General features: G+C 43.0%; 1 protein-coding gene across 1 annotated transcript in view; it reads right to left on the reverse strand.

Annotated features, from left to right (window-relative positions):
- The window catches only part of Pik3r1 (phosphoinositide-3-kinase regulatory subunit 1), a 71,901-nt gene extending 47,544 nt beyond the window's left edge, over positions 1-24,357 (reverse strand). The window contains exon 1 of the mRNA XM_051172568.1: positions 23,622-24,357. Coding sequence (XP_051028525.1) covers positions 23,622-23,955 — 334 coding nt within the window. The 5' untranslated portion in view covers positions 23,956-24,357. The remainder of the gene's footprint in view (positions 1-23,621) is intronic.
- Positions 24,358-25,788: the final 1,431 nt, after the last annotated feature.

Genomic DNA, 25,788 nt, shown 5'->3' on the forward strand with positions numbered 1-25,788 from the left:
CAAACTCATTTGTAAGCTCACAGTAAGTAAGATGTAAATCACATGCTCCCCCTAGAAATGTTGTATATCTAAAGCTTAGTCCTCCAGACTAGGGCACCAAAGTCTGGATTTAGTCACCAAAGAGACTTATATGATGGCACTGATGACTGCACAGGGGCATACCAATGACATTATGGGCAACATAAAGTTAGGAAATGAATATAGAAGTCTAACACATCTAGGGATGTTTCCATTATATGTAGGTGTGTGAAGACCAACAGAAATGGTCACGTCTTCTCCCTGCCACCACCATCACAGGCAGGAGGCCAGATGACAAAGCTGGCCAAACACAAGAGACAAAAGGAAGGGGTCGCAATGCCAAGTCAGCAATGCAAGGGTCTCCACTGCCTCATCCCATGAGGTCTAGATCCCATGGGAGGAGAGCTTACCTCTTCTTGTCTCAACCATCTAAAGAGGGGGTATGACACCCCAGCTCTCTAGCCTCAGAAAGAAAACTGCAACCATTATAAATAAAGAGACCAAAGAAGGTATCCCACCCTCAAAACCAGGTGCCTCCGACCTGGCTCCAATCTGAAGGACACCACTTGCCAGGCTGGGCGGCATACATTTCTGTTTTCCCTCCATTAAGTTATAGGCTTTGTTCAAGGCATCCAGACCAGGACCTGGCAAAGAATAAGCACATAGAAGAAACACATAGCACACAAGACTGTGAAAAGGAGTGCCCAGGGAATTCTTCCCAGATATCTTGGGACCAACTGAAGTTCAAGAGGAGGAGATGGAGTGTGGTCATTTCAGTCACTTGTCCCCTACCAAATTGTCATAATCATTTGAGAAGACGCTAGTGTTACCTTTCTTTGCCTGGCAGTCTTCATTCACAGAGCCCTTTAAATACTTGGTAAGTGATGCCTATAAACACCCATTAAAATGTAGCTTTATAGGAGGTTAAATCATTTAATGGTAGCCCAGGAGTACAAGGTACCAGTTGCAACAGAATTCCTAGAAGGGCTTGTTGGATTTAACCTATGTCGCCTGGAGAGACAGTTTAGTTATGATGATGTCCAACAGCCCAGTGCAATATTATTTAAAAAGTGAAACTGAATTTAAAGAGGTCGATAGTGTAGGCTTCGATCCTGGGTTTTATGACACGGCCACTTAGTGCCAGGGCGGATAATCTAGCCAGGTAGGCTTTTAAAGCCCAGTATATCTACAGTTATGAATCCCAAAGAGAAAGAAAAAGGAGGGGTACCACGATACAGATCTGATGGATGGGGGGGGGGAGTTGTAAAATGGGATACATATCAGATAATTGGAAAACACCGATTTGAAAGAGGGACCGAAAGTTTCACATGTACCTAATTCAATTCTTCTTAAATGGTAGGAACAAAAGCAACCAGAACAGGAAAATGACTTGAATTTTAAATTAACGAGTAAACATATATTCCTTTTCCTAAAGGAAGGGACAAAAATAGAAGAGAAAGAAAGGTATCATTACTGGTAAATGGGCAGGCCTTTTCAGAAGGAAATTACACAGACCGACTGCAACAATGCATTTCAGCTTGCCTACACGAGACGGCTGTGTCTTGAATGTCTTGACAATGTCCACAACACTGCCTTTTCTCTTCTGGCTCCTCTTTCCAAAACACACTAAGCCACCCAGCATAAGCCTAGCACTGACGTGCATCAGCATCTGCTGAAAACTATAAAATGTTTCACTTCCTTCAAAAACATCCCGCTCTATACATGGCCTCAATCCAACCATTCTTCTGCCTGCCTCTTGCGCGCATTACGCTCTGCTCATTTCAAATCATCAATATGTTGCTTTATAACAGTTTATATATTTGTTTCACACATATATAGGTGTACTATGTAAAAATGGAAGCAAATAACATATGGGTTTCCTGGTTTCTCTTGTACCACCTCCTCTTCCTTTAGTTGTCACCGTACTTAGTTCGCAATGGAAGGCACATGAATTAATTAACTGAGCACAGAATGCCCAAACCAAGAACATCAAATGATTACTTGGGTATTACATAGCACTGAAAGGAGACTAAAGTTCCAAATATGAGCAGACACATAAGGAAGAAATAAAGGTTAGAATATAAGGTACTATTCATAGTTTATATCCATACACACACGGAGAGAGGGGGGAGAGAGAGAGAGAGAGAGAGAGAGAGAGAGAGAGAGAGGAGAGAGAGGGGGGGGGAGAGAGAGAGAGAGAAATGCACTAGTGTGTATACAATTTAGCTTTCAGGATTTATTAAGATTTATTTTTAGATATTAGGGATGAGAAGTAATTTTAAAATGAATATTATTAATAATGAAAACTGTTATATTACACACACACACACACACACACACACACACACACACACACACACACATATACCCTCAACCTAAGAGTAAAGGAACTTTTTTCCCCGATTGCAATTGCTTAAGAATTTTCAAGAAAACCCTTTATTTTTTGTCAAATACACCTTATGGCATTAAACAACTCTAGCTAGAGGCCATTACTTAAACCAATGGTCTTTAAGTGTGGCCCATGGTCAAATTAACTAGAACCCAGCACCAAGAGTTATCAGCTGCCCATTCCATGGAGCCTGCCCCATGTCAACTGGGCAGGAAATACCATATTCCAAAGACTGGCTTGAAAGAAAGCCTAAGCCAACCACAGAGTTACAAAAATCAGCCATCAATTTATCTAATTAAAACTCCATCTAATATTCCATCAAAATGAAACTCTTGTGGTCTCTAAATATATGCCTTTAAAAGAACTATGTACCCCCTTCTCCTTAAATACCTACCATGACTTACAGAGACTGACTACGATAAATCTAAAACCAGGTTTTAGTTCCTAATGGAATTGTACATTTTCAAATATTTTTAGCCAAGAGTATCACCAAAAGAATCCCATTCGGCCTGACTCCCACCCCACTCACCCCACCCACTCCACCCCTGGCACTGCCTGAAGCCTGGGCCACTTCCTTTCCCTTTTCGTTTTACTTCTCTCATTTACCAATAGATGGCAACCTCTATTGGGTAAAGGAATCAGATTCAGAGCAGGCATCTCCTCCCTCCAACCAAGGCCACTTTTTCTTCTACTAATGAGCTATTTCATAATTAGCAATCGTGAAAACAAAGTATTTTCAAGTTATTTTGCAACTGTAATTCTGGCTCTGTAAAGGAAAATGGAATTCTGCAAAATCCAAGGTTTTCTTCAAAAAAAGATGGACAAAGCAGAAGAGCCCTGCAGCTTGGGGCATGATTTTGCCAGTACCATGCCCTCTGAAGATAGCATGAAGGCTCCAGAACTCTGCAGAGCAGGCCAGTGGCCTCTGGGATGGTTGACACTAAAAGTGGCACAAACAGTTGGGCATGACTGCATACACCTATAATCCTAGCACTAGAGAAGCTGAGGCAGGAGGATTGTCATGGGTTTAAAGTCAGCTTGGACTCTACAGTAAGTACTAGTCTCCTAGGAGTATATAAAGACCAGTCCTGGAAAACAAACAAGACAAACAAAACCAAACAACAGCAGCAGCAACAAAAATCTAGATAAGGTGAGGAGGACAAAGAAGTGCATACAGGAGAGGCTACCAGAAACCATCTTTCAACAACAAGACTTAGAAATACAAATGGAAACGCTATGTTAAGAAACTAAAGTGTTCCAGCATGCCTGAGTATGGGAAAGCATGCACATAGCTGTGGAGAAAACACATTTTGCTATAGAACACAGTGTGCTGGGTGTACCTTCCACTGAAAATGAGGGGAACTCTCAGGTGAGTGTTGCAGAAGAGGCAGCTGACATAACCATGGCAATTCTACTGTTATTTAGCTCCATTTCTTTTTTGGACATTGGCAAATGTCCCCCCTCATGAGCCACTGCTTTATGCAGTTTTCAACTGTTTAAATTGGCCTGTGGCCTTTACTTCCTGTGGCTAGGCAATTTCAATTCCTTTCATTTTCGTCGGGTTTAAACATATCGCTTAAGTCTCAGACATATTTTGTGTGTGTTCGTGCCCGATGTGCCCTTTCTGTTTTGAATGTTATCATCAAGCAGTGAGCTTTAAATACTCTGGGACTTAAGGTGTGACCGTGAGAGCTCCCTCACACCTCAACTCTTGCCATCAATTCTATTTTAAAGATGAAAAAAGCCAAGGTTAAGCACGTAACCATCTGTAGGTCATGCAGCAAATAAGTCACAGTAACTAAGATGGACAGGTGGCCAAGGATGTCACTGGAAGTTCTTGATGCCTGGCTTATTCATAAGTACCCCACATAAGCAAGAGCAACAGGAGGAGACATGGAGTGAAAAGTACAGTGGCTGACCTGGTGACCCTACAACAGCAGAAACCAACCTCCATCCCGTGGATCCTCCACATCAAGGACCCACACGTATCAAATCATGCAAAGCCCAACCAGTCTGTTTGTCTTTTTCTAACGTACATTTATACAAATTCCCAAAATGCCCCAGAAAATTATTACTACTAGCAAATGTGTTCACTTTGACTATAATAAGGAACTATGAAAGGCAACCAGGATTTGCCAATGGACTCAAGTTGTCTGAGTGGCTGTCTTCCTGCAATCAGATTCCCTTTTGGCTAGAAAATGAAACAGGTAACAAGCCCTGTTCCGCGCTGTATACCGAGTCCTTTGATGCTGCTGCTGAGATGCAGTCTTTCATCCAGGCACCTAAGTCTACGAGTCAACCTGAAGCGAGGGGCTGGGATGCCTGGTTTACTCACACAGTGAACTGTGAGCAAGTTCACTCTTCTATGCTGCCCTTTGACCAAGGATACAGAGAGGCTGAGAGAGTTGCCACATTAGATTTCTCAGAAACTCTCTACAGAACCAATGGGAGAGTGCAATAGAATCTGACAGAATTTTAAAGAAAACACAGTAAAAAGCTATTTTACCTCTGTTTCTACTACTTTGTATTGATTAGAGGAACTCAAACAAGCACATTTTTTCTCCCAGAGCGTACAGATTGCCTTGTCACTATTACTAGAGAACTAAAAAGCATCACCAATAGGGCTGGCCAGTTAACTGTCCAAAAGCAGTCAGTTAGCTGATCAACACAACATTAATATATTTAGCGTGAGTTACGACTGTGGTTAGAGCTAAAAGTCTTTTTTTTTTTTTTTTTGTACCCACAAAAATTTAATTTATTACTTGACGTAAAATAAAACTATGCAATTAGAAAAAAAAATTTTCCATAAAGCCCACTGAGTGAGCTTAATACTTCTAATTAAAATAAATAAGCCCCAACGTCTTTAATTATGACCCATTTAGGTAAGAGACTTTCAACACATGCTTTCTGCTAAATCCTACTGAAAGAAAAAAATTTTTCCATCACTCAGTCCTGTCTCCATGTAAATACACTCAATTGCTTCATGCTTCTGATTTTTTTTTTTCCTTCTTCTAGGTAACCAGAAAAAGAAAACCAAGTTAAATCACTTCCATTTTAAAAGGTTTTAATGTAAACAGAAAACTAGAAACATCACCAAGGACTGTGGTTAGCAAATTTTTCATTTCCCCTTTATAAGTATATATTGTCACTTATGTATCTGTCAAATCCATGGGGACTTAATCTCAACAGAGAATGTAATTAATGCAGCCACAGAATACTCCAAATTAATGGTTTAATTTAAACTACAGCTGTTTAATCTTCTCAGTATAAGAGACCAGAATACTTAATGCCCAATTCCAGGGAGGTAGGACATGAACAGGGGTAAAGAAAGGAAACTGAAGTTATTCAACTGTCCACGAGACTTAAGGAACCATTTTATTTTATTTTGATTTTGATTTTGTTATTATTGTCTTTCGAGACAGGGTTTCTCTGTGTAGTCCTGGCTGTCCTGGAACTCACTCTGTAGACCAGGCTGGCCTTGAACTCAGCGCTCCACCTGCCTCTGCATTCCCAGTGCTGGGATTAAAGACGTGCGCCACCACTGACAGGGTAAGGAACCATTTTATATACTTTCAATTAAGCATCCCTTTGTCATGTGAGTCCACATGATTGTGCAACAATCAGCAGACTCTCCACTCTGGGTGCCAAACATGACCTGCATGTGATCCTACGTCACCAAAATCAATTCAGTACCTGCTTTACGCTGAAGGCTGGGTCTGGGCCCCGTCTGGCTGCGAGGGTAGCTTTTGGTAGTCAGTGTGCAATGGCTTCTTCCACAACCTGTAGATGATGGTTGGCTTACGCCATTTTTCCTCAGCAGTCATTTGGGAAAGATACAGCCACTGGTGCGAACTCTTACTGGGGAGGATACTTTTACCCTACACTGGGAACTGAAATCTATTTTAAAATCTATTTTTTAATATTTATACATCCATTGACATTGATCAAATCTATCCCACTATTCCCTCCCTTCCCTCGCCTCCACTTTTCCTCCAATTTCATGTTGCTTTTCTTTTTCTTTTCCTTTTTTAAATCGCCCCCCCCCCCCCCCCGCCAAGACTTCTGCAGATGCAAACCACACGTCCCATAGGGCTGCAACTCCAGAGAGCAAGGCGCATACAACAGTCGCCCACTGCAGAATTCAGGGCTTCCTAACCCTGCCTTGCCTCCTTTTAATTCACTGCGACTTTACTTGAAGAATTTTGTAGGTTATGACCTTTATGGATGACTCTTCCCGGAGCTGAATTCTCTCTGAGGAAAATCTCATCTTCTGGGAGTTCATAGAAAAGGATAATTTTTTTTTGTTATGTTTTGTTTTTAAACAGGAAACGAACAACAAAGTTTTATGTGTCTGCTCACAGGAGCAGAACAAATCTTGTCTTAATCAGCATTCTCCCTCAGCAGATAGAGCCAGTAGGTTCTACGTGCCTGGCAGTGAGGTCTAGAATGGAACAGTTCTACCCCATCCTGAGGCTGAAACGCAGCTTTCCCATACTGCAGAAGCAAAGGGTTCAAAGTGGGTCTCCCTCCTTCATCTTAGCCCTTTGTGGAAACTATGACAGTTAGACCAGTGGGAATTCTGGCAGGAAACAAGTCTCATCAGAGACTGATATTTTGTTTAGTTTAGTTTAGTTTAGTTTAAGAAAGAAAGAAAGAAAAGAAGAAGAAGAAAAGGAAGAAAAAAGAAAGAAAGAAAAATATGTAGAAGCAGCAGCGGCCTTTCTGTAGAAAACGTGCATTTCCCATTATGCCGTGTCTGGGGAGGGTAAAAAGAGGAAGGGCTCCCTCCATATCTAGAAGCACTGTAAATTACAATGAGTCATATGAAACATAAATGAAAAAAATGTGACCCTTTGAGGCAGGAGTCAGCAAATTTTATTCCCACTCAGGTCCAGCTTTCTCTGCCAAACCAGGGGCTTTCCCTGGATGGACGCACTACAACTTAACCCAGACACTGAGGGCTGAGTCCAAAGATGACAAACTGAGAAGGGCCCTCCGCAGTGGGAAATGCTCAGCTCGTGCTCGGCTCTGTGGGAAAGCCTGGGTTCAGAGCACTTCCTACCTCATAGGAGTGAGGGTGAGCTTAAGCCAGTGCTGGGCATACCTGACTCCTAAGGAGTCAGAAGGACAGAACACTGTGCCCTGGGACTATGGTATCTACAGAAGTCTACTCAGTCTCATAGGCCCAATGTGGGAAAACATTGGAATGCTTTAAAAAAAAAAAAAAAGGGAGGCTTTCCTTGCCCTGGTGTCCCCTGGAAATAGGACTTCAAAGATAAACATCACATCCGTCTTGATCACTTCATGGAGTCACCCAACACCTACAAATTTTGCCTTTGCAAATTATACCCAAAATGTGAACCCCATGTCTGACCACTATGCTGTCTGAGCAAGACCCAACTTAAAGCCACAGGAAAAACACTCAGACCCTGACCCAAGGGCTCAGAACTGTTCTGACTGAACTTTCCCTAACCGATCAGATAAAGCACAAATGCTCTTTTCGACTGGGGTGGCTATTAAGGATTTCAAATCCAGGTTCCAAACCTAACAATGGACTAATAGCACCTTTTTTTTTTTTTTTTTTTTTTTTTTAATAAACGGGGCCATGGCTTTAACCTGCAAAACCTCACAAAGAAACTTTGAAAGAAACAGATGTTGCTCATAAAAACAGGTATGTGGCTAAGGCTGTGGGGGATGAGAGGGGAAATTTGTTTCACGCACATTATACACATATATGAAAATTGCCTTGCGTAACCCTATATAATTAAAAGTTAACTAAAATACATTTTAAAAAAGAAATGAGTGTGCAAATTATCTCCTGTGGGTCTTTGTTTTGTTTTGTTTTGTTTTGTTTTTAATAATTTAGTTAATTTTATTTTATGTGCATGGTAAAAAGGGTGTCAGATCCCTTGGAACCGGAGTAACAGACAATTATAAACTGCCACGTGGGTGCTGGAAATTGAACCCTGTCCTTTGGAAGAGCAGACAGTGTTCTTAACCACTGAGCCATCTTGCCATCCCCGCTTCCGGGTTCTCTGATTTAATCTGAGCTTCAAGCGCACGATTTTTGACACAAACTAGGTATCTATCAGTCCAGCATGTGACTATCCATACCTGTTGTACTAGTAAATTACTTTGAGGTTAAAAGGATGGTAGGCAAAGAGTGCAGAAAATTCAAACTGCATTCAAGTCTATGGTTTAGACACTGCTACTTCTTAATGCATCGCTATGACTGCCTAGAAGTCCCTGCTGGTCCTTTGAAGGTTTTGTGTGTGGCGTTGAGACGCACACATTCAGAAGCAAGAAGCAAGTCAGCTGTGCAGACTGACTTCCCGCCAGCTGTGCTGGAGCCTGGTCTAGTTCCTTTTCCTTCCTAAGCCACAACCTGCAATTAGGACTAGGGAATTAACTAAAGCATGGTGCATAGTGCCCAGCACACTGCACACCCACTCCTGCAAAGTCAGGAACAGCCCCGCGGAAGCTGAACTTTTTCATGTCAGAGCAGGACATTTCCTCTTCCATGTATGTATGAAAACGAGGACGTGGAATCTAGGATCATGAACTGAAAACAAAAATGTAAATAAAAGTCACGAATAGAGCCTTTCTAGCAAAGGGAAACCCCATGTAATTATTCAGGTGCACACCCACAGATGAGAGGGTCAGGTGACAACATTCCTTAGATCCTGCCCTGCCTTCATTGGAGTTGCTAAATATTAACTCCTTTTTCATCTCTATAAACAAAATATTTTTACCTTCCTGTCAAAAGGGTTTTATAATCACTATCAACTAGCCTTCCTATTTCCTTCTCTTAGGAAATGTCATGTAAAAGTGTGAGGGCAAACTTTAAAAACTAATTATTAATGGTAAGATGTAAAATTCACATTTCCACAGGTGAACTAAACACAGTGTCTGATGCTGACATAAGATGGCCCCTCAAGGACCCACCGAGGCGCATGATAGCATCTAAGTAGAAACCACAGCCCGAGCGTCAGTGTGCGCTCAGGAACGGGGTGAGCAGGGCCGCCTGAGAGCTGAGGTGGGACAACAGTTCCGACATTTTGAAAGATGTTTGTGAACCATCCTCTTGTGAGGTGTGTGAAAGTCACCTGCATCCACAGCTAGATTCTCCAAGCATAGGAAGGGTAGAAGAAAGAGAGAGAAAGAAGGAGCCAGGTGGGAATTTTTTCATATATTAATATGTATATATATAATTTATAACTGGGCAGTGGTGGTACACGCCTTTAATCCCAGCACTCCAGAGACAGAAGCAGGAGGATCTCTATGAGTTTGAGGCCAGACTGACTGGTCTACTTAACTTCAGGACAGACAGGGCTGTGCTGCATAGGGAAGCCATCTTGAAAACCAAACCCCAACCCCCCAACCCCCCAAAAATTACCTAAAGTATTATCTAGGTTTTAGAATTAAGTTGGAGTTAGCCAAAAGTGGTTATACAACTAAAAACTGTGCACTGACGACAGTTCAGTTATTTGACCAAACTGTGATAGGCAACCAGCTCTCAGATCTGCTTGCGCAGGCCCCGGATCTGGCAAAGGAAAGAAGAATAAACATTTTTGCACTTTGGGAAACTTTTCCTTCATGAGAGCCAAAGTGAGCTGACTCCAGCCACAGATGGGCTGGAGGGACACGGTCTGACAAGAACGGGAGTTTAAGCTAAACAATTGAGAAGTTTCAGCGCCAATATGTTTAAACTTCCTCTGCTCAAAAAAGTTGACAGTGTTTCTCAAATTTCCCTTTAGGGGAAGATTAGACCACAAGTGACAGTTACAATGTAACTGTCCATAAAACTCCAAACAGGGTAGGCCAGTAAAGTAGCAAGTTATAGCATGCTTGAAACAGCAAGCAGCTCCCTTAGAAAGGCATATTTGTATAATTAACCCAATAAAGGTTTTCTTATGACCTTATATGCTGTACTATCAGACCTATTTATGTAAGTATGATTTCATATACATTATATATAAGTACATAATAATTAGTATGTAAACTCCAGTTTATATGTTTTATATATGTGGTATGTATAAAGGTGGTTTATAACATTGAGAAGCATGAGTTGAGTGGAGGTTAATTTAACAGTTAATATTTTCATCAACCTTATTAAAATCCACAGGTTTGGGCTGAGGGGGAAAGGCAGTCACTGCAGTTCCGGCCTTTCAAGGACCAACACAATGAGTTTGATCCCCAGAATGCACATAAAAATGCTAGCCATGATGGCTCATGGGATCTGTAGTCCCAGTCCTGGGGAGACAGAGACAGGAAGATCCCTAGGGCTTACTGAGCAACCAGCCTAGCTTAAGTGTTAAGTTTCCAGGCCACTCAGAGACCCTTTCTCCTAGGATGGCACCTGAGGGTGTCCTCTGGCCTCCAAACCACACACACACACACACACACACACACACACACACACACACACACACACACACACAATAACAACAGTAGGCTCCAACATGCAGGAAGGATAAACTGTCTTTAAAACCAACCACCTCTTCCTAGCTTGCTGAGCTGGTGTTCCTCTCGTGGAGGGGAGAACGACCCTCATGTCTGATTCAGACATCACTTTTTCTTGAGTCTATTTCCTGACACAGGAAACATCTAGTTTGTTTAGCTCCTTTTGTCTTGGCAGACCCATAGGTCACTGGAAAGCCAGGGAGGTCATCTGTCTTTGGCTCCAGGACACACCCTGGCTGGACGCGAGTGCATGAGTCACACAGTACAGCATGAATAGCTACCATGCCATCTTAGCAGGGCATATCTGCTAGAGAGAACTCAAATCTCCACTTTGCTACCAGATGTGTGACTTGGGGACATCATTTAACTGCACTTTGGCTTTACGATATGGGTGTGGCTAAGGGCCACTATCATAGAGCTGTCATGAAAAGTAACTAGCTAACACACTAGTGTTAGCAGAGTACCTGAAACGTGTGTAAATCTAGCTTTAGATTTATGCGTGTGTACACATAGACACATATATTACTTTAATGTTTTTATGCAGAGTAAGCATTTTTCCATGCCCCATTTATATACTTGTCATATGATGGTAGGTTCTAGGAATTTGGAAGATGTACCCTGTATGTGTCTAACAATTAGTCCTTGAGTTAATCAAAATTACTTTTAATATATGCTCTAACTGTGAACTTAAGGATGGCAATGTAACTTTTAAGCTCCGCCCCCAAGTGACATGAAAGGTTTAATGTGTTATTTCCGAGTAAACTCAGCTAATATAAAGTATAAGGAGGCAGCTTATGCCTTAGTCACCACCATTTCTCCTCCAAACTAGTGAAACTGAGTAGCTTTTGGCACTGACTGGCAGATGGAGGATTACTCTGTTGCTCTGGTAACAAACACCTTGTTATGAATTTTGGCAAAGAACTTTAATATTGTTCTTATAATCTAAAATTTTTTACTAAACCATATCTAGAGGGGGCTTTATGTGCAACGACGCAGAACACATTCTGATCTGCATATGGGCCTGAAGCTGTCTCTGCCACTTTACCATTTTACTGAACTGAGTACCACATGTCTGTGTATCTTCCCCCTTACTCCATTTAGTCTTTTTCTCTGGATTCTGGAAGATCTTTCTTCTTGTATCCCACTCAGTACAGATCTTATTTTTTTAGCAGGGTCTATTCTACTTTTTCCCTGGCTATCACTACCACACTTTTAGTTTCGTTAGTAACTCGCTCACCTCATCCTCTTGTCTCCTCAGCTCATGATCACACAGCTGCTTTCTGTCCGCTCTGAGCGGGCAAGCTTGTAGCACTCACTTCTAGAAGTCTCTCTTGCCTTCCAACCCACTGTGTGTACAAATGACAGTTTTCTTTAGGCTTGGGGAGGGTTCTTCCTGTTGAACCAATACAGATGAGCTCTCACAGACATGCTGCTTCTCATCCTCTCCACCAACTTGGGTGCTGGTTTCATGTCTAAAGTCGGATGGCAGAGTGAAGCCAACAGGCAATGCCTAAACTGGTATCTATTATCTCAATGTAGTTATGCTAATCTGAAAATGAAAAAAAAAAATCCTTTCCTGGTATTAGTTTGGCTGTCTGAGGCCCTGAAAGACCAAAAGCCTAGAATACACAGAACTTCAATCCACTTTCTGAGCCACCTTAAGCGCTCTGCTTCCGATAGACCCTTCCCCACTCCCCCAACTCCCCCCGCCCCCGCAGCTTATTATAGGGAATTCATTCATTTGTTTGTTTTGGGGGGCGGGATCTCATTGCTAATCTAGGTTGGCCCTGGAATTAGAATTCTTGGCCTCAGTTTCCTGAGCACTGGGATTACAGGCCTGAGCCACTACACCTGGCTCTTGGGTAGTTCTGGAATGATGGTTTCTCACTGAACCAAAAGCCGCAGCCCAGGGAGGTAAAGAAGAGGGGAGAAACAGCCCTGAGTCGGAACAGAGAGGGAGAGGTCAGCAGGCTACCTAGCTACCTCTAGGCACTCAAGTCTTACTCTACTCTGTTTCTAACACTGGGTCCCCTGAGTTCCCAACAGGCAGGCTTTCCAACTAGATCCAATTCCTGGAATCGGCGAGAGTGTATTTTTGTTTTTGCCTCTTATGACTGTGGGGAGACAAGATGTCCTCTTGAAGGCTCTCAAAAAGCTAGGTCAGAGCTACCAGTTAGGATCTTATCAACTCAGGAAACATTTTACATAATATTTTTCCCCTCAATTGAAGGGGGGGGGGAGCAAAAGTTAAAGTATTCAAGAAGTCTTCCTGGCACCCAGTGCTTCGGAGACTGTGTGTAGTGTCATATTGCCATGTTAAGTACCTAGAAATAAAATGCACCTGTGCCCCACACATGCCCTCATCCACCCTTCTGTCCTTGGAAGTCAGGCAACAGAACACAATGTTTACATTACAAACTTGGCAGCGGCCGACTCTGCTGAGAAATGAAGTTTGACATTCACAGGAATTTAGTAATTTACTCAGTCCTCTAAAGCAGCATTTACTGCTAACCTTGACATAATTTAGGGAACAAGGCTCCGGATTCATTGGAGTCAACGTGAGAGTTCTTGTAGGTACAGACTCCAAGCAGCCGGTCTTCACATGCCAAAACACACAGCTCTTAGGCTGGGTGTCCTCAGAATTTTGGCTTTGAAGCAGGGCAGGACCCAGCCTGTGTTGCATTCTAATTGAAAGGCCATGAGCCCAAAATATGCAAAGTTGAAACTCCTCAGAAGTATGTGAGGCAGCATTTAGCTTCTTCATAATTAACATAGGCGGGAGTGTGGGCTTTATAAGACTGTATAACTTGTGAACTATCAGACCACAGTGCATCTATATCCTGGGGTGGCAGCGGGGCACATACAGGCGTATACCCAAAACATGGCCTTCATCCATCTCTTTCGAAGCCATCCCTTGGCTACGCTTATCAGAAATAAAATGCTGCACATCATATGCAAAGTGAAGGAAATTTCTTTCGCAGTTGTGTGACTGGGATGGCTACTGCAAACTGAGCAGATAAAACAGGCACATATGAAGATCAGTCACAAAGCAGACTTCAGCTGCCCAACACTTCAGTGGAGTCAAGTCAAGACTCATACTGTGGGTGCCACCACGCCCAAGATGGCTCTCCACTCAGGAAAGTTTCCTTGGCTATGGAGTCTCCTTTCTTTCCAAAGACTCTTCGCACAATATTTTGAGCTTATGCTTCATTTCAAAATACTTATGAGGACCTACCTGTGTAGGATAAGCGAGTAATAAATGAAAACGGCTATAAAACACCTACCAGGAGGCCTGGCAGACATTGATGTCTACAGAATTTTAAGGTTTAACTTAAAACTAAAAGACTTTCAGTAAATTCATTTATAAGAAAGTATAGGATAGTAATCATTTATACATAGTTTGATATATATTCTAAATATATTTATTCCATCTCATTCCTTGGAACTAGATAAAGTCAATGTTAATCCATTTCTCTCAAAAATAAAAAAAAATCCATTTTGGCTACCTTTAAGATAACCTAGTAAAGCTTGTTACTGATAGAAAATGCTTTAAAAGTATGCGTAATATGCAAACTTTTAAAAACTATAAATAACTATACAAAACAAGCTTAACAGTGACACAAATACCCAACTATGTGTCTAGGGTTAGAATAGAAATAAACAAGACAGAACAAAATTCAAATGAATTGTTTGGTGTAGAAGCAATGTTCTTAAGTTTAATTAAAATATACATCAAAGGCCTGGGGTGTAGCATGGTAGTAGAGTATTTGTTGAGCATCCACAAGGCTCTGAGTTTGAGTCTCAGCACCAGAAACCAAAAAGAAAAATTCATTTTTAAAAACTACAGTAAAATTAAGCTCAGCAGAATTCAATGCAGTCATAATAGTTTAAGAGTTCACATCTTTTGTAATACCTAATATCACAAAATATTACCTTCTCCACACCTTTAAGTAATTTTGAAAATTATCAAACCAAGGAAAACAGCGTGTCCCATATGCTGGGAAGAATATTCAGTGTTTTCCTGTTGAGCAGAAAGTTGGACCAAGACAATGACCACACAAGACTGGAACTGGCTTCGTGACACAATTCTGCCTAATAATATGCAAATATGTTACCTCTTCTGCAGATGTGAGGTCTGAATAAGCAGAGTTTCGCCATCCAAACGAACACATTATAACCACCATCCTTTACTGGTCCTGGATGACTTCATTAAAATATCCATTAAACAAAACCCCTAAAGAGGAGGATGAGTCCAGAGACTGCACAGAATGACATCCATTCCGCAGACAGCATTTAATTTGCTCCTGTACAACTGCCAAGTGCCCACCAATAGTGTACAGCAATTGCTTTACACTGGTGAAATATGGCTTAAGATCATGGATCATATAGATTGGCAAAAAAGTACCAATTGGACACTCTATTAGCTTTAGTTCATATTCTCCCCAGAGCAGCTGCCCAGCAGGTCTTGTGACGAGATAGTGTGAGCACTTCTTCCCAGGTATCCTAAATCAGTCCTCCACATAAACTCTGTGTTCTCTTTGTTCCACTCCAGGAGTTCAGGGTAGTATTACTGGGGTATTAGTGGGGAAAGACCTTCTCTTTGGGAGATGGGGGCATTAGTTCTCCAACAAGTCTTAGCAGTAGAAGTTCAGAGGTTGAAACAGAAATAGCATCATGTCAGAAAAGCCAGTGTTGAACTTTCCAGTTTACAGTTAATGTGCTCTGGTCCTAAAGTGCTTAAGGAATATCTGAGAAGGAAGGTAGAGTTTCTGACCCAAACAGCATATCAGAAAGAATTTATATTTCAAGTATGCTGATATTCCTTCCTGTCCTAGATATCAGATGTGATCAAGAAATTATAGATAATTGACTCCACTAACTCCAATATGACAGGACAGAATAATCTAAGCCCTGCATGTTGCCACGAGCTAAGAACAAATAGGATGAATACATATAGATTGCCAGCACCTCCAAGCTAGAAATAGTCCAGAGAAAGTCTTCCTGAAAATGACACCCAGGCTCTTCAGGTGGCACAAGGCCACTGGAAGAAAGTCCCTCAAACATAATTAGGTAGAGAGTTCTGCCACTTGTTTCCCTTTCTGCTCCAAAGTTGCTTTTTAACAATGTACACTGTATTTCACTTTTAGTTAAGAGATTGTTCATTAACAATGTTTTTACTGCCACAGTAGCAGAATAAGGATACTTTATATATAAATAATGATAAATAAAAACTTTGTAACAGTTCTGAAACTATTTTGTCAAGTTGAGGGCCACTGTATCCAAGTTACTGGAATGAAAGCAATTTCTACTTCATCTCTTTGGCCTCAGTTTGAATCTCCTTTATTAAAAGTCGGAAGATTGCTCTTTAAAATTAAACTAAGACGGGAAAACATTAAGTACAGCCTATAAAGCAACCCTGTTCCTTGTGTCCAGCTAACACACCAAGTAACCCCCCTCCTCCCATCTCCGTCTTCTGTCTAATTTACATCCTTTCTTGTGGCACTCTGTTAGCAACAAAAAAAAAAAAAAGAAAAAAAAATACACATATAAGCAACAGCCAGCTGCACTGCTAACATTTACTTTCTGTTTCTTCATTACTGAAATATGAATATGCAAATGATGTGACACACTTGGCATGCAAAGTTGCCACAGGTACAATTTTCCTTTTTTCCCTTTTGGAATGTAACTCAGCAGATGTAAGGCACCGTTTGTTGTTGACTTTCAAAATTCTCAATGTTTATTTTCTCAAATCCAAATATACTGACGATGTGTTTCCTAATCCCTTTTGGACAAAGATACGTACGTACGCCCACTCAGAAACCAGACTAGACATCACACTTATCAAAAACTCTAGTGCCAACTAAACTAAAGGTGGAATACTTGTAGTCTGTGGGGTTTTTATCTTTTCGACAAAGCAAACTTAGGACATTAACATTAATTCAGATATTAGTGAAGAAACTAGGTGCCTTTGGCTTATATAACTTGTTTGAATCAGAGGTAGGAGAGCTTCATCCACACTGAACATGTAAGGCCTGTGACCCTTCACACACTTTGGACACACATACACACACACACACACACACACACCACCGCCGCTGCCCTCAAAAAAAAAAAAAAAAAATGTTAAGCTCAAAAATTTAACATAGCCCCTTAGTGGGCACCTTAATATACAAATGGTGCCAATCTCTATTATGGACCATCTTCTTTCTATACATACCTGTGGTAACAGTATAGTGTATAAACAATAGAAATTATAATAATCACAATATACTGTAGTAAAAAAAATCATGGAAATACAGTTCCTGCCTGTTTTTCACCCAAATGTCTAGTTGTATAATATTTTCAGATCCCAGTTGACCTCGGATAGCCAAGAGAAGCAACGCCAGGGGTTAGAGACACCTGCTGCATTTCACTGAAGGAAAAAAAAAAAAAAAAAAAAGTGAGGCTGGAAAAACAACTCAGTAGCTCGCAACCATCTGTAACTCCACCTGCAGGGAAGTTAGGTGTTACCAGCACTTACCCAAATAACTATACCCATAATAAAGCAATAGAAATAAATCTAGAAAGAACCTAAGATGCCTGCCTCAGCCATTGACTCTGAAGGAGACAAGTCCTGCCAATCTGTCATCCAGGCAGATAACTTGACTGCTCCCACAGTCCCAGCTTAAAGAAACTCTCACCTTCCCTGTGAGTAAAACAGGGAAAGGAGGTGTGTCACTTCTCTGGGCTGTGAATGCCCAGGGCAGCCTTGACTCAGCTGCCCAAGGGCTCTACTGACTGTCAGTTCCTAACTAGTTTCTTCAGAAGAGAGGCCAGAAGCCTCCTGGGAAACGGGGTAAAGGAACAGTCCTTTCTCTTCTTCTGGATTCCCTTTATAAATGATATGAATATGCAAATTGTTCTTCAGGATTTTTTTTTTTCTTCCCTTGCAAACATTTCTGGGGTGGGGGAATGATTATCTTTTAAATTAACAAGAAAAATATTTTAACAAGCCAAGAATATTAATTGTTAGTTTACATGTTTACATTCTCATGGAAGGGGGCACCTTATCACAATATGTAATAATTTATAAGTAATCCATTCTGTGATCACCAGAGAAGGGGTTAGGGACATCTCATTTTATCAGAATCAAGAATTACATTTGTAACCAGGCGTGCTGATAGGCATTTTTAATCCCAGCACTCCAGAGGCTGAGGAAGGCATCCCAGAGACTTTAAAAGCCAGCCTCTCCTCGTCTATTTAGCTAGTTCCAGGTGAGTCAGTTATATGGTGAGACTGTATCTCAAATAAAAAAAAATTAATTAATTAATTAAATTTAATTAAAAAAGAGAGAACTACATATGTGGGCTAGGTACATAGCCCTTGCCCCACATGTATGAGGTCCTGCGTTTGATTCTCAGTACTATCAACATCACCACTAAAATAACAACAGCAATAACAACAACAACAAAATTCAGATTAATTGGATACACTGATGATCTTTAAGAAATATCTTTTTTTTCCTAGGAAAACACAGAAAGCAAACATTCAAGCTTTTTTTCTGGCTACCTAGAAGCAGGGAGGGGAGCCTCAAGGGCCCCCTCATCAAGGGTCCTGTACCTTGCCCCGCTTCCTGCACATAGCACCATGGTTACAGAATGCAGAACAGACCACCACCCAAAGTCAGATGCCAGAGACAATCCTCCAGCTTTGGGGCCATGCTTCCCTTGCCTTTGAAAGGAGGAGAGAAGGTGAACAAAGTTAAGAAAAGGCAAATTCTGAAACATAATTCACACCAAAAGGAATGTGTCCCTGTCTATTGTCTCCAGCAGAGAGCCACGCACGGAGACCATGGCACTGTGCCAAGGTGTGTAACTTGGGATCAGGACTCTGCTTTCGAAGACCTCTGCGTAGTGCAGTTGACTCATGCGATTTATTGCAGCCTCGCTTTCTAGACAAGGAGTAACAAGCATGGAGGGACACTCAAAGGCTAGAGCGTGCAAAGTGTAAAGATGACACACCAGGACACCATAAAAACAAACGCAGAATGCAGGCTCTTCTTGTGTTTAGAAGGGATTTTGGTCAAAATGTAAAACAATTCAAGGCAATGCCTGCTTTCTGTTTTATATGTGAAACCAGCTGGGACCGGCTGTCCTGAGGGTCATGGGTGCATGGGGCATGCCTGAGGTTTATGTAAACTCAGGCTACCCAAGTGGCCCTGTCAAGTTGGCAGGTTTTACCGCTTTACACAAACTGTCTTGGTCAGAAACTCACAGGACTAAAATCTCCAGCTAACGCTGAATTTCACCTGGAGGGTCACAAAGTATATGCTCAAGCTGCTGAGTCAGCCCTGCAGACAGCTTCCGTACAGTAAGAATGAGTTTGTGTGCCTCGTCCTTAAATCCTCAGAGTTGATTCATTTCGTTGTATAGGAGAGGACACTGGAGACCCCTAACAAGGTCGTATATAGGACAGAAAGCCTGTACCCAACAGCTAAGGCAGAGAGGCAAGATGATTGATTGCTGTATGCCTCATGTGGAAGATACACCTTGCACTCTCCAACAAAACAATGAAAAAGTTGTCTCCGAAGACGCTCAAGTGGGGCACTGGGTTACAAGAACGGGAAATAAAACAGGAGTCTCCTTTTGATCACTGTAGTCCCACACAAAGAGAAAGCCATATAAGGGGGCGCAGGAGGAGGGGTGGGGTAAGAAGCCATTACAGGTAATAGAAAAATCTGTGCCTCAGGTCACCTGTGGATAGGACACACCTATCAGCTTCACCCACTTTCCCAGCAGCAGAACAAACTGTCCCCAGGGCTGTGGCTGAAGATAACGCCTTCTGGAGGCACAGCAAGCAATGTGGAAGGCCAAAGCCACAGGGTGCCTCAGAGGTGACTGACACAAAGAGCAAATAAGGCTTGGTGGCCAGGAGCAGGATGAGCCATTCAGCCTGAGTGTGACACACAGAGCGAGTGGCTCATTTCAGAATCATGTGTTGTAGCCGGAGGGTGAGTCCCAGGCACTCGCTTTTACTCACTTGATGAGACACTCTACTACCCTGTGCTCCACAGCTGGATCACAGGGGACCTGGACCCCTCCTCCTGCAGAGCTCACCTCCTCGTGAAAGGCAAAAGCAGGGGAAGGGGGGGGTTGCAGCAGAGCCAGCTTCTGTGAGAAGTCAGGGGTAGGGGAGGGGGTGAGGAGGGATTGGCAAAGCAGGGATCTAAGAATTGCTGGAGAGAACAGAATGTAGCCATGGGGAGTGGGGGTGGGGGTTGTGGTCAGGGAAGGAAGGGGGGAGGAATCTTCATTTCCCCTTCTGTTTTGCTTTCTAGAGCAAAATAGGGACCTCCTCACCCACCCACCCCCACCTGTGTTTGCTGAATGAACGTGATGGCCCTAGGCCAAGATAATTCTAGAAATAAACTCATCCTAAGTGTAGGCCAGAGTGCCCTAGACACCTGCGCACAAAATGTACTGGGAGAAGGTACATTTTCCTGGGAGGAGCTGCGTAATCAGATCTTCACACAGGTTGCATTTCGCTGCTTGTCTTTTGACATTTACCATGTAACTCATGTACTCGGCACTCACTGGCTTAGCTACAGAACTGCTATTAGGATTCTGCTTCATTCTGCCAACCTGGGATGTCACTGCTTACCTGCCCAGGACAGTATAAAAGACAGATGCTCCATGTAACTCTCTCCCTCTCTCTGTCTCTCTGTCTCTGTGTCTCTCTCTCTGTCTCTCTCTCTCTGTCTCTCTGTATCTGTCTCTCTCTCCCTCTACCCCTCTTTGCCTTCTTTGTCTCTCTCTTCTCTCTCTCTCTCTCTCTCTCTCTCTCTCTCTGGAGTACCCCTTCCCTCTTTCCGTCTCCCTCCCCCCCATGCTCATTTAATAAACTCTGTATAACATAATATCTGCCTGGTACCTTGTATTCTATCATCTGCCTTTAATTTTTATATATAACAACTGTACCTGCTCGTTCTCACGCAAATGCTTGTTGCTTCATCCTCACAACTAAACCTCATAGTCTTCTTTCGACATGCACACAGTACAAGGAAAGAAAAGGCTGGTTGCCACTGCATAGGGAAGAGGCACTCATCAAGAGTCCACTTTGGACCAGAGTTGAAGAACATTCATCTCCAAAATACAGAGCGGTATCCAGGAGCAGTGGTACCCAACTGTCGTCACGGGTTCTTGGGAGGCTGAGGAGGGAGGGGGATGATGTGAGACCAGGAGTTTCAAGACCTCCTCTCTGACATAAGGAAGAGAAAAAGTGATGGTTGGGGTTAAGGAGAATCAACAGGATAAAAGGAGCGAGGTTAGCATGCACTGGTCCAAGCTTCCTCCATCTACATCACTGCCCATCAACAGGGTGTCTGGTGGCCAGGTGCCCGAAAGGGAGAAATGCACACAGTTCTTAGAGCTTCGAGAGTGGCCTTATAAATGAGAGAAAGAAAACCAGAGAAGTCAAAAGAATCCACATTACATGGAGGGAGTTGAAAGAAAAAAAAGACAAGATTGAGGAAGTTAAGTTATTACATAAGAGGAGAAAAAAGAACTCCCTTTTCTTGCTTTAGAAATGAATATTTACATGGGTAAAAATAAAAAATAAAAAAAGGTGCATTTGTACCTACCTGTGAGCTGCTGATCGCCCACATCACGTGAGTCATATTTAAATGAGAGCATGAGGCTAAAGTTTCTGGCATATCCAATGAATGTTTAGTACAAAGCCCTCCTGGTGACCCCTCCCTCCACTGTCTTCCCAACCTTTCAGCTATTTTGAATTTCTCATTTATCTTCATGCCCATTCTTTCTAATATTTCCACATACATTATTGTGGGTCTTTTCTTGAATCCTACTAAAATTTTTCTCTCTTTCCACTATCAAAAAAAGAAAGAAAGAAAGAAAGGGCTGTTAAAAAATCTCAGTGCTGTCAAGAGAAAGAAAACATAATAAATGTGCAACACCTTACAAAACAGAAAGCCATTTTTCAATAGTCTGGTCCCTTGACTGGGTATGACAACTGAATAAACTCAGACCGGATGACAGTTATCAAATGCAATTTTGTTTAGAAGCTATTTTCACAAAGTCTTTTTGTCAGTAATTATGGCCCTGGCACCCTCAACTCCATCTTATGAATCATCTCTAAATTCAACTGAGCTTTTTTTTTGGGGGGGAGGTTCTGCAACCCTTTATATTTTCAGTGCAATGAAGTCATTTTTTCTTCTTAACCAAAGCTACTTAAGTGCTTCTAACTTAGAAAAGAAACCAGGGGGCCAGAGAGAGCACTCAGGGGGCCAGAGAGAGCACCCAGCAACTGACAGCACTTGTTCTTCTTTCAGAGAACGTGCACGCAAGTCCCAACACCCACACGGTAGCTCACGGGGATCTGACGCCCTCTACTGACATCCATGGGCGCCTGCATGCCATGGTGCACATATACAGAGGCACACATACACACAATCAACATAAAATAAGCAAATCTTTCAGACAAAGAGAGAGAGAGAAGTCAAGTCATAACATATTATTTGATAGAGGGGGGAAAAATGACTTATTTATCTTCAGTTTGCTAAACCATAACATGACAGAAACACAAGACTTAGAAAATTGTATGTACCCAGAACACATGCACACATTCAAAGCTTTTTAATTTGCTTGCAAAAAAATTTTTTTAACTTAGTGCCGTTTTTAAAAACTACATTATTTGTCATGATTAAATATAATATAATGTTCTCAACCTAAGCCTTTGGAGTCTAATGCGGGAGACAAAAAGAGCCTCCCTTCAGGCATGCCTCAGCTGCGGGCTTTGAGTTTTACACTGCGTTCTCCACCCTGTTGCTCTCACCCTTGAGAGCTGCCTCTCTAGTCCTATTCCCTCCTTCATCTGGGAAAGCCTGACATGGTGTTATCAGAATTCCTTCCGGAAACCTCCAGTGCAGCCCCATTCAGCTCTGCTCGGTGTATAAGCACAGCTCAGCAACCCCGCTCATTTAATGTACCTAGTTACTCCTTTCTAGGTCTCTGAGGGAGGTAGGGGTGGGGGAAAGACTACATAACCCCCCCCCAAAATAAAAAGTGCCCATTAGTGAGAAACAAAACATCGCCAGCATGTGGAGTTTGGATGGTAGTGGCTTCCATGTCATAGAAATACTCAATGAACCCGAGTTTCTTTGCACAGGCGCCATGCAGCCTACAGGCACTGCTGCCATCATGGAACTGCCCCTGAGGGACCAGAAGCCCCTGTCCTTTGATGCTAACTCCAAGCGTGGGTTGGAAACCACGAGGGAGATTGTGGGTTAGAAAAACAATGGCTTCTTCTCTGCTGAGTTCTGTGGTCACTTTAAGACTCTACATTTGCCCATGCAAACCACATTGACATTAAATATGCTTATGTTAGACTTAACCTTTGGTTTCCCAAAGCAATAATAATGCAAGAATAGGATATGTGTATTCATTCAGTGGTCACTGTAAGAAGAATATTTAATGATATTCATGGAACGGGCTCTCAGACACAGACTCCCAATGTATACAAACTCCCAACCGCACAAAAGCAAACGTCTAGCCAGCCTGTTATATACTATATATAGTGTATATAGTTCAGGTCAACTTGCTAAGATGACTTCTGCACAAGCTGAGCATCTGAGCTCAAATCTAAGGAATTACCAATAAAACACACACACACACACACACACACACACACACACACACACACACAAACTAAAACAAATCAAAAAGTCACCAAATAGCCAAACACTCACCGTGTTGACCTTGTTGCTCAGTGTCTGATTCAGTTTTTGAAGAACCTGGCGCAACAGGAAGAGGTCGAGGGGGGCGGGGCTTTGGGGTAGGGGGTGAAATTCGTTTCCTTCCAATATATTCAACGTAAGTCCCTGGAAAGTCTCCCCTCTCCCCGGTAGTTTCATTGTAGCCATTTAACCAACCAATTTCTTCAGGCCGGGCTTCCTGCCCATCACTGAACCCAAGTGCCACCAAGGACCCTTTATTCACAGTCAGTATGTCCCCCAGGTGGAGGTCAATGTCCTCTTCTCTCTCTTTCTTGTACTCATACAGTGCTCTGTACTGGTACCCCTCCGCGCTCATGGCTGCAGCTGTGTCGCGCTGCGATTGAGGCTCGCCCACTTGCCCACGGCAGTCTGAGCTTACGTTTTCAGGGAAAGTGAGTTCAGGGAATGAGCTAAAATCCCTAACAGGTGTCCAGCGGAGGACAAAGGACCACTATCCAAAGGTTTAAGAGAGGTGACTGGCCATCCGGCTGTCCATCTGTCCTCCATCAATGGCGTGAACTGAAGACAGGGCTCTACTCCCTCTGCGTGCCACAGTCGTCCCTGGTGTCCTTTTCAGCAACTTGTCAACACCTTGACTCCAGGCTGACTCTCGCAGCGAGGCCCAATCCTCTCTGACGTTCTTGTCACACTGTCCATCTGTCGTCTGATTTTCCTGCCACGCTCCACCCGCAGCTTCACCTACATGGCAAAGCAAAAGCAAGGCTTATGAATGAACATCACACTTGGCCATCTGTGTGGATTTTGAATTTCTACTTCCATTCAACAAGTACTTAATCGATTTGGCAGATGACATACACAGGCCAGTGTGCTATGCTCGACACCGTATACAAAACCACAATTAGTAGGGCAGTCCCTGCATTCTAAGAACACTGGGCAGGACAGGAGTCGAAGTGCTAGCATGTGGCAATGTTCTGAAGATAACACTAGAACACAAGGAACCAAAACATTAGGTAGATACCATAATAGATGCTGGCGCAAAATGCCATGGGACGAGAGAGGGAGGGAGGGAGGGAGGGAGGGAAGGAGGGAGGGAGAGACAGAGAGAGTGTGAAAGAGAGAGCATCAAATCGCAGGAATCTACAGACAGAATGGGATGTGTAGCATGATTCTGGGTACAGAGGAGACCAAGCAAATGTCATATTATAGGAGGAAGCACAGGCAGTCATATCCATCAGAAGAATGAAGGGGCAACAGAGAACCTGGGCAGGGATGGCAAGAGGGCCATCTGAAAAGCACAGCAGCCGTAAATAAGTCCTCAACAGTGAGCACTGCATGGGTGGTGTGGAGAGCAGCCACAGGACGAACAACGGGCCTCTCAACGATCCCCAGTCTGACCTCAATGGCCACGAGGGACTGACACAGGGAAAGAGTGGAGGTGAGGGCTACTGAGAACGGTGTGAGGACAGGGACCAGAGAAGCAACAGCAGGTACATGACGGCACCGACTGAAGTAGTGTACAGTATTAAGGGATAACGTGTGGATGGCGGAAAAACTATCCCTGGGGGCAGCAAAAAGAGCAAGTGCTTGACCCTGTGTTGCTGAGAATTCCGTACCCACTTGCTGGGCTCATGGGGTGTAAGCATTCACGGCAGGTGTGCTAGTGGCTGGCCAAAAACCCCAGCTGAGATCAGGAGTACACCGGAGGCTTTGTAATTAGCTGCAAATGCAGTAGGGCTGATTTCAATGGGATGAGGAAGACACACGAGTGTGTACACACATACACACACACACACACACACACACGAGGGGGGGAGCAGAAAGAGCCAGACACAGAGAGAGAAGAGATTCACAAGTACCAACACTGTGGCTCAGTCAATCTGAGAAGGGCAGTCAAGGTTTACTTATAAAGTAAGCCCTAGAAATAGGTGGGCACAGTGGATCCACAGGTCAAAGGCCTGCAAGATACCCCATACAGGGGAGGCAGAAGTCAAGCTTTCTCGCTTGGGGCCTCCGCTCCTGCAGGAACCACAGAGACTCTGAGATTCCCAGGTGGCAGGCCAGCAATGAGAATAGCATCTAGATTTTGTTTCTTGAATTAAGAAAGGAAAGGAAGAGGCCATGCTTGCTGCTACCTACGGAAGCACTGTGTAAAACAGGCTGTGTAGAGGCCAGGGTAATGAAAATATTG

The sequence above is a fragment of the Acomys russatus genome, chromosome 30 (genome assembly GCF_903995435.1).
Source record: "Acomys russatus chromosome 30, mAcoRus1.1, whole genome shotgun sequence".
Classification (NCBI taxonomy): Eukaryota; Metazoa; Chordata; class Mammalia; order Rodentia; family Muridae; genus Acomys; species Acomys russatus.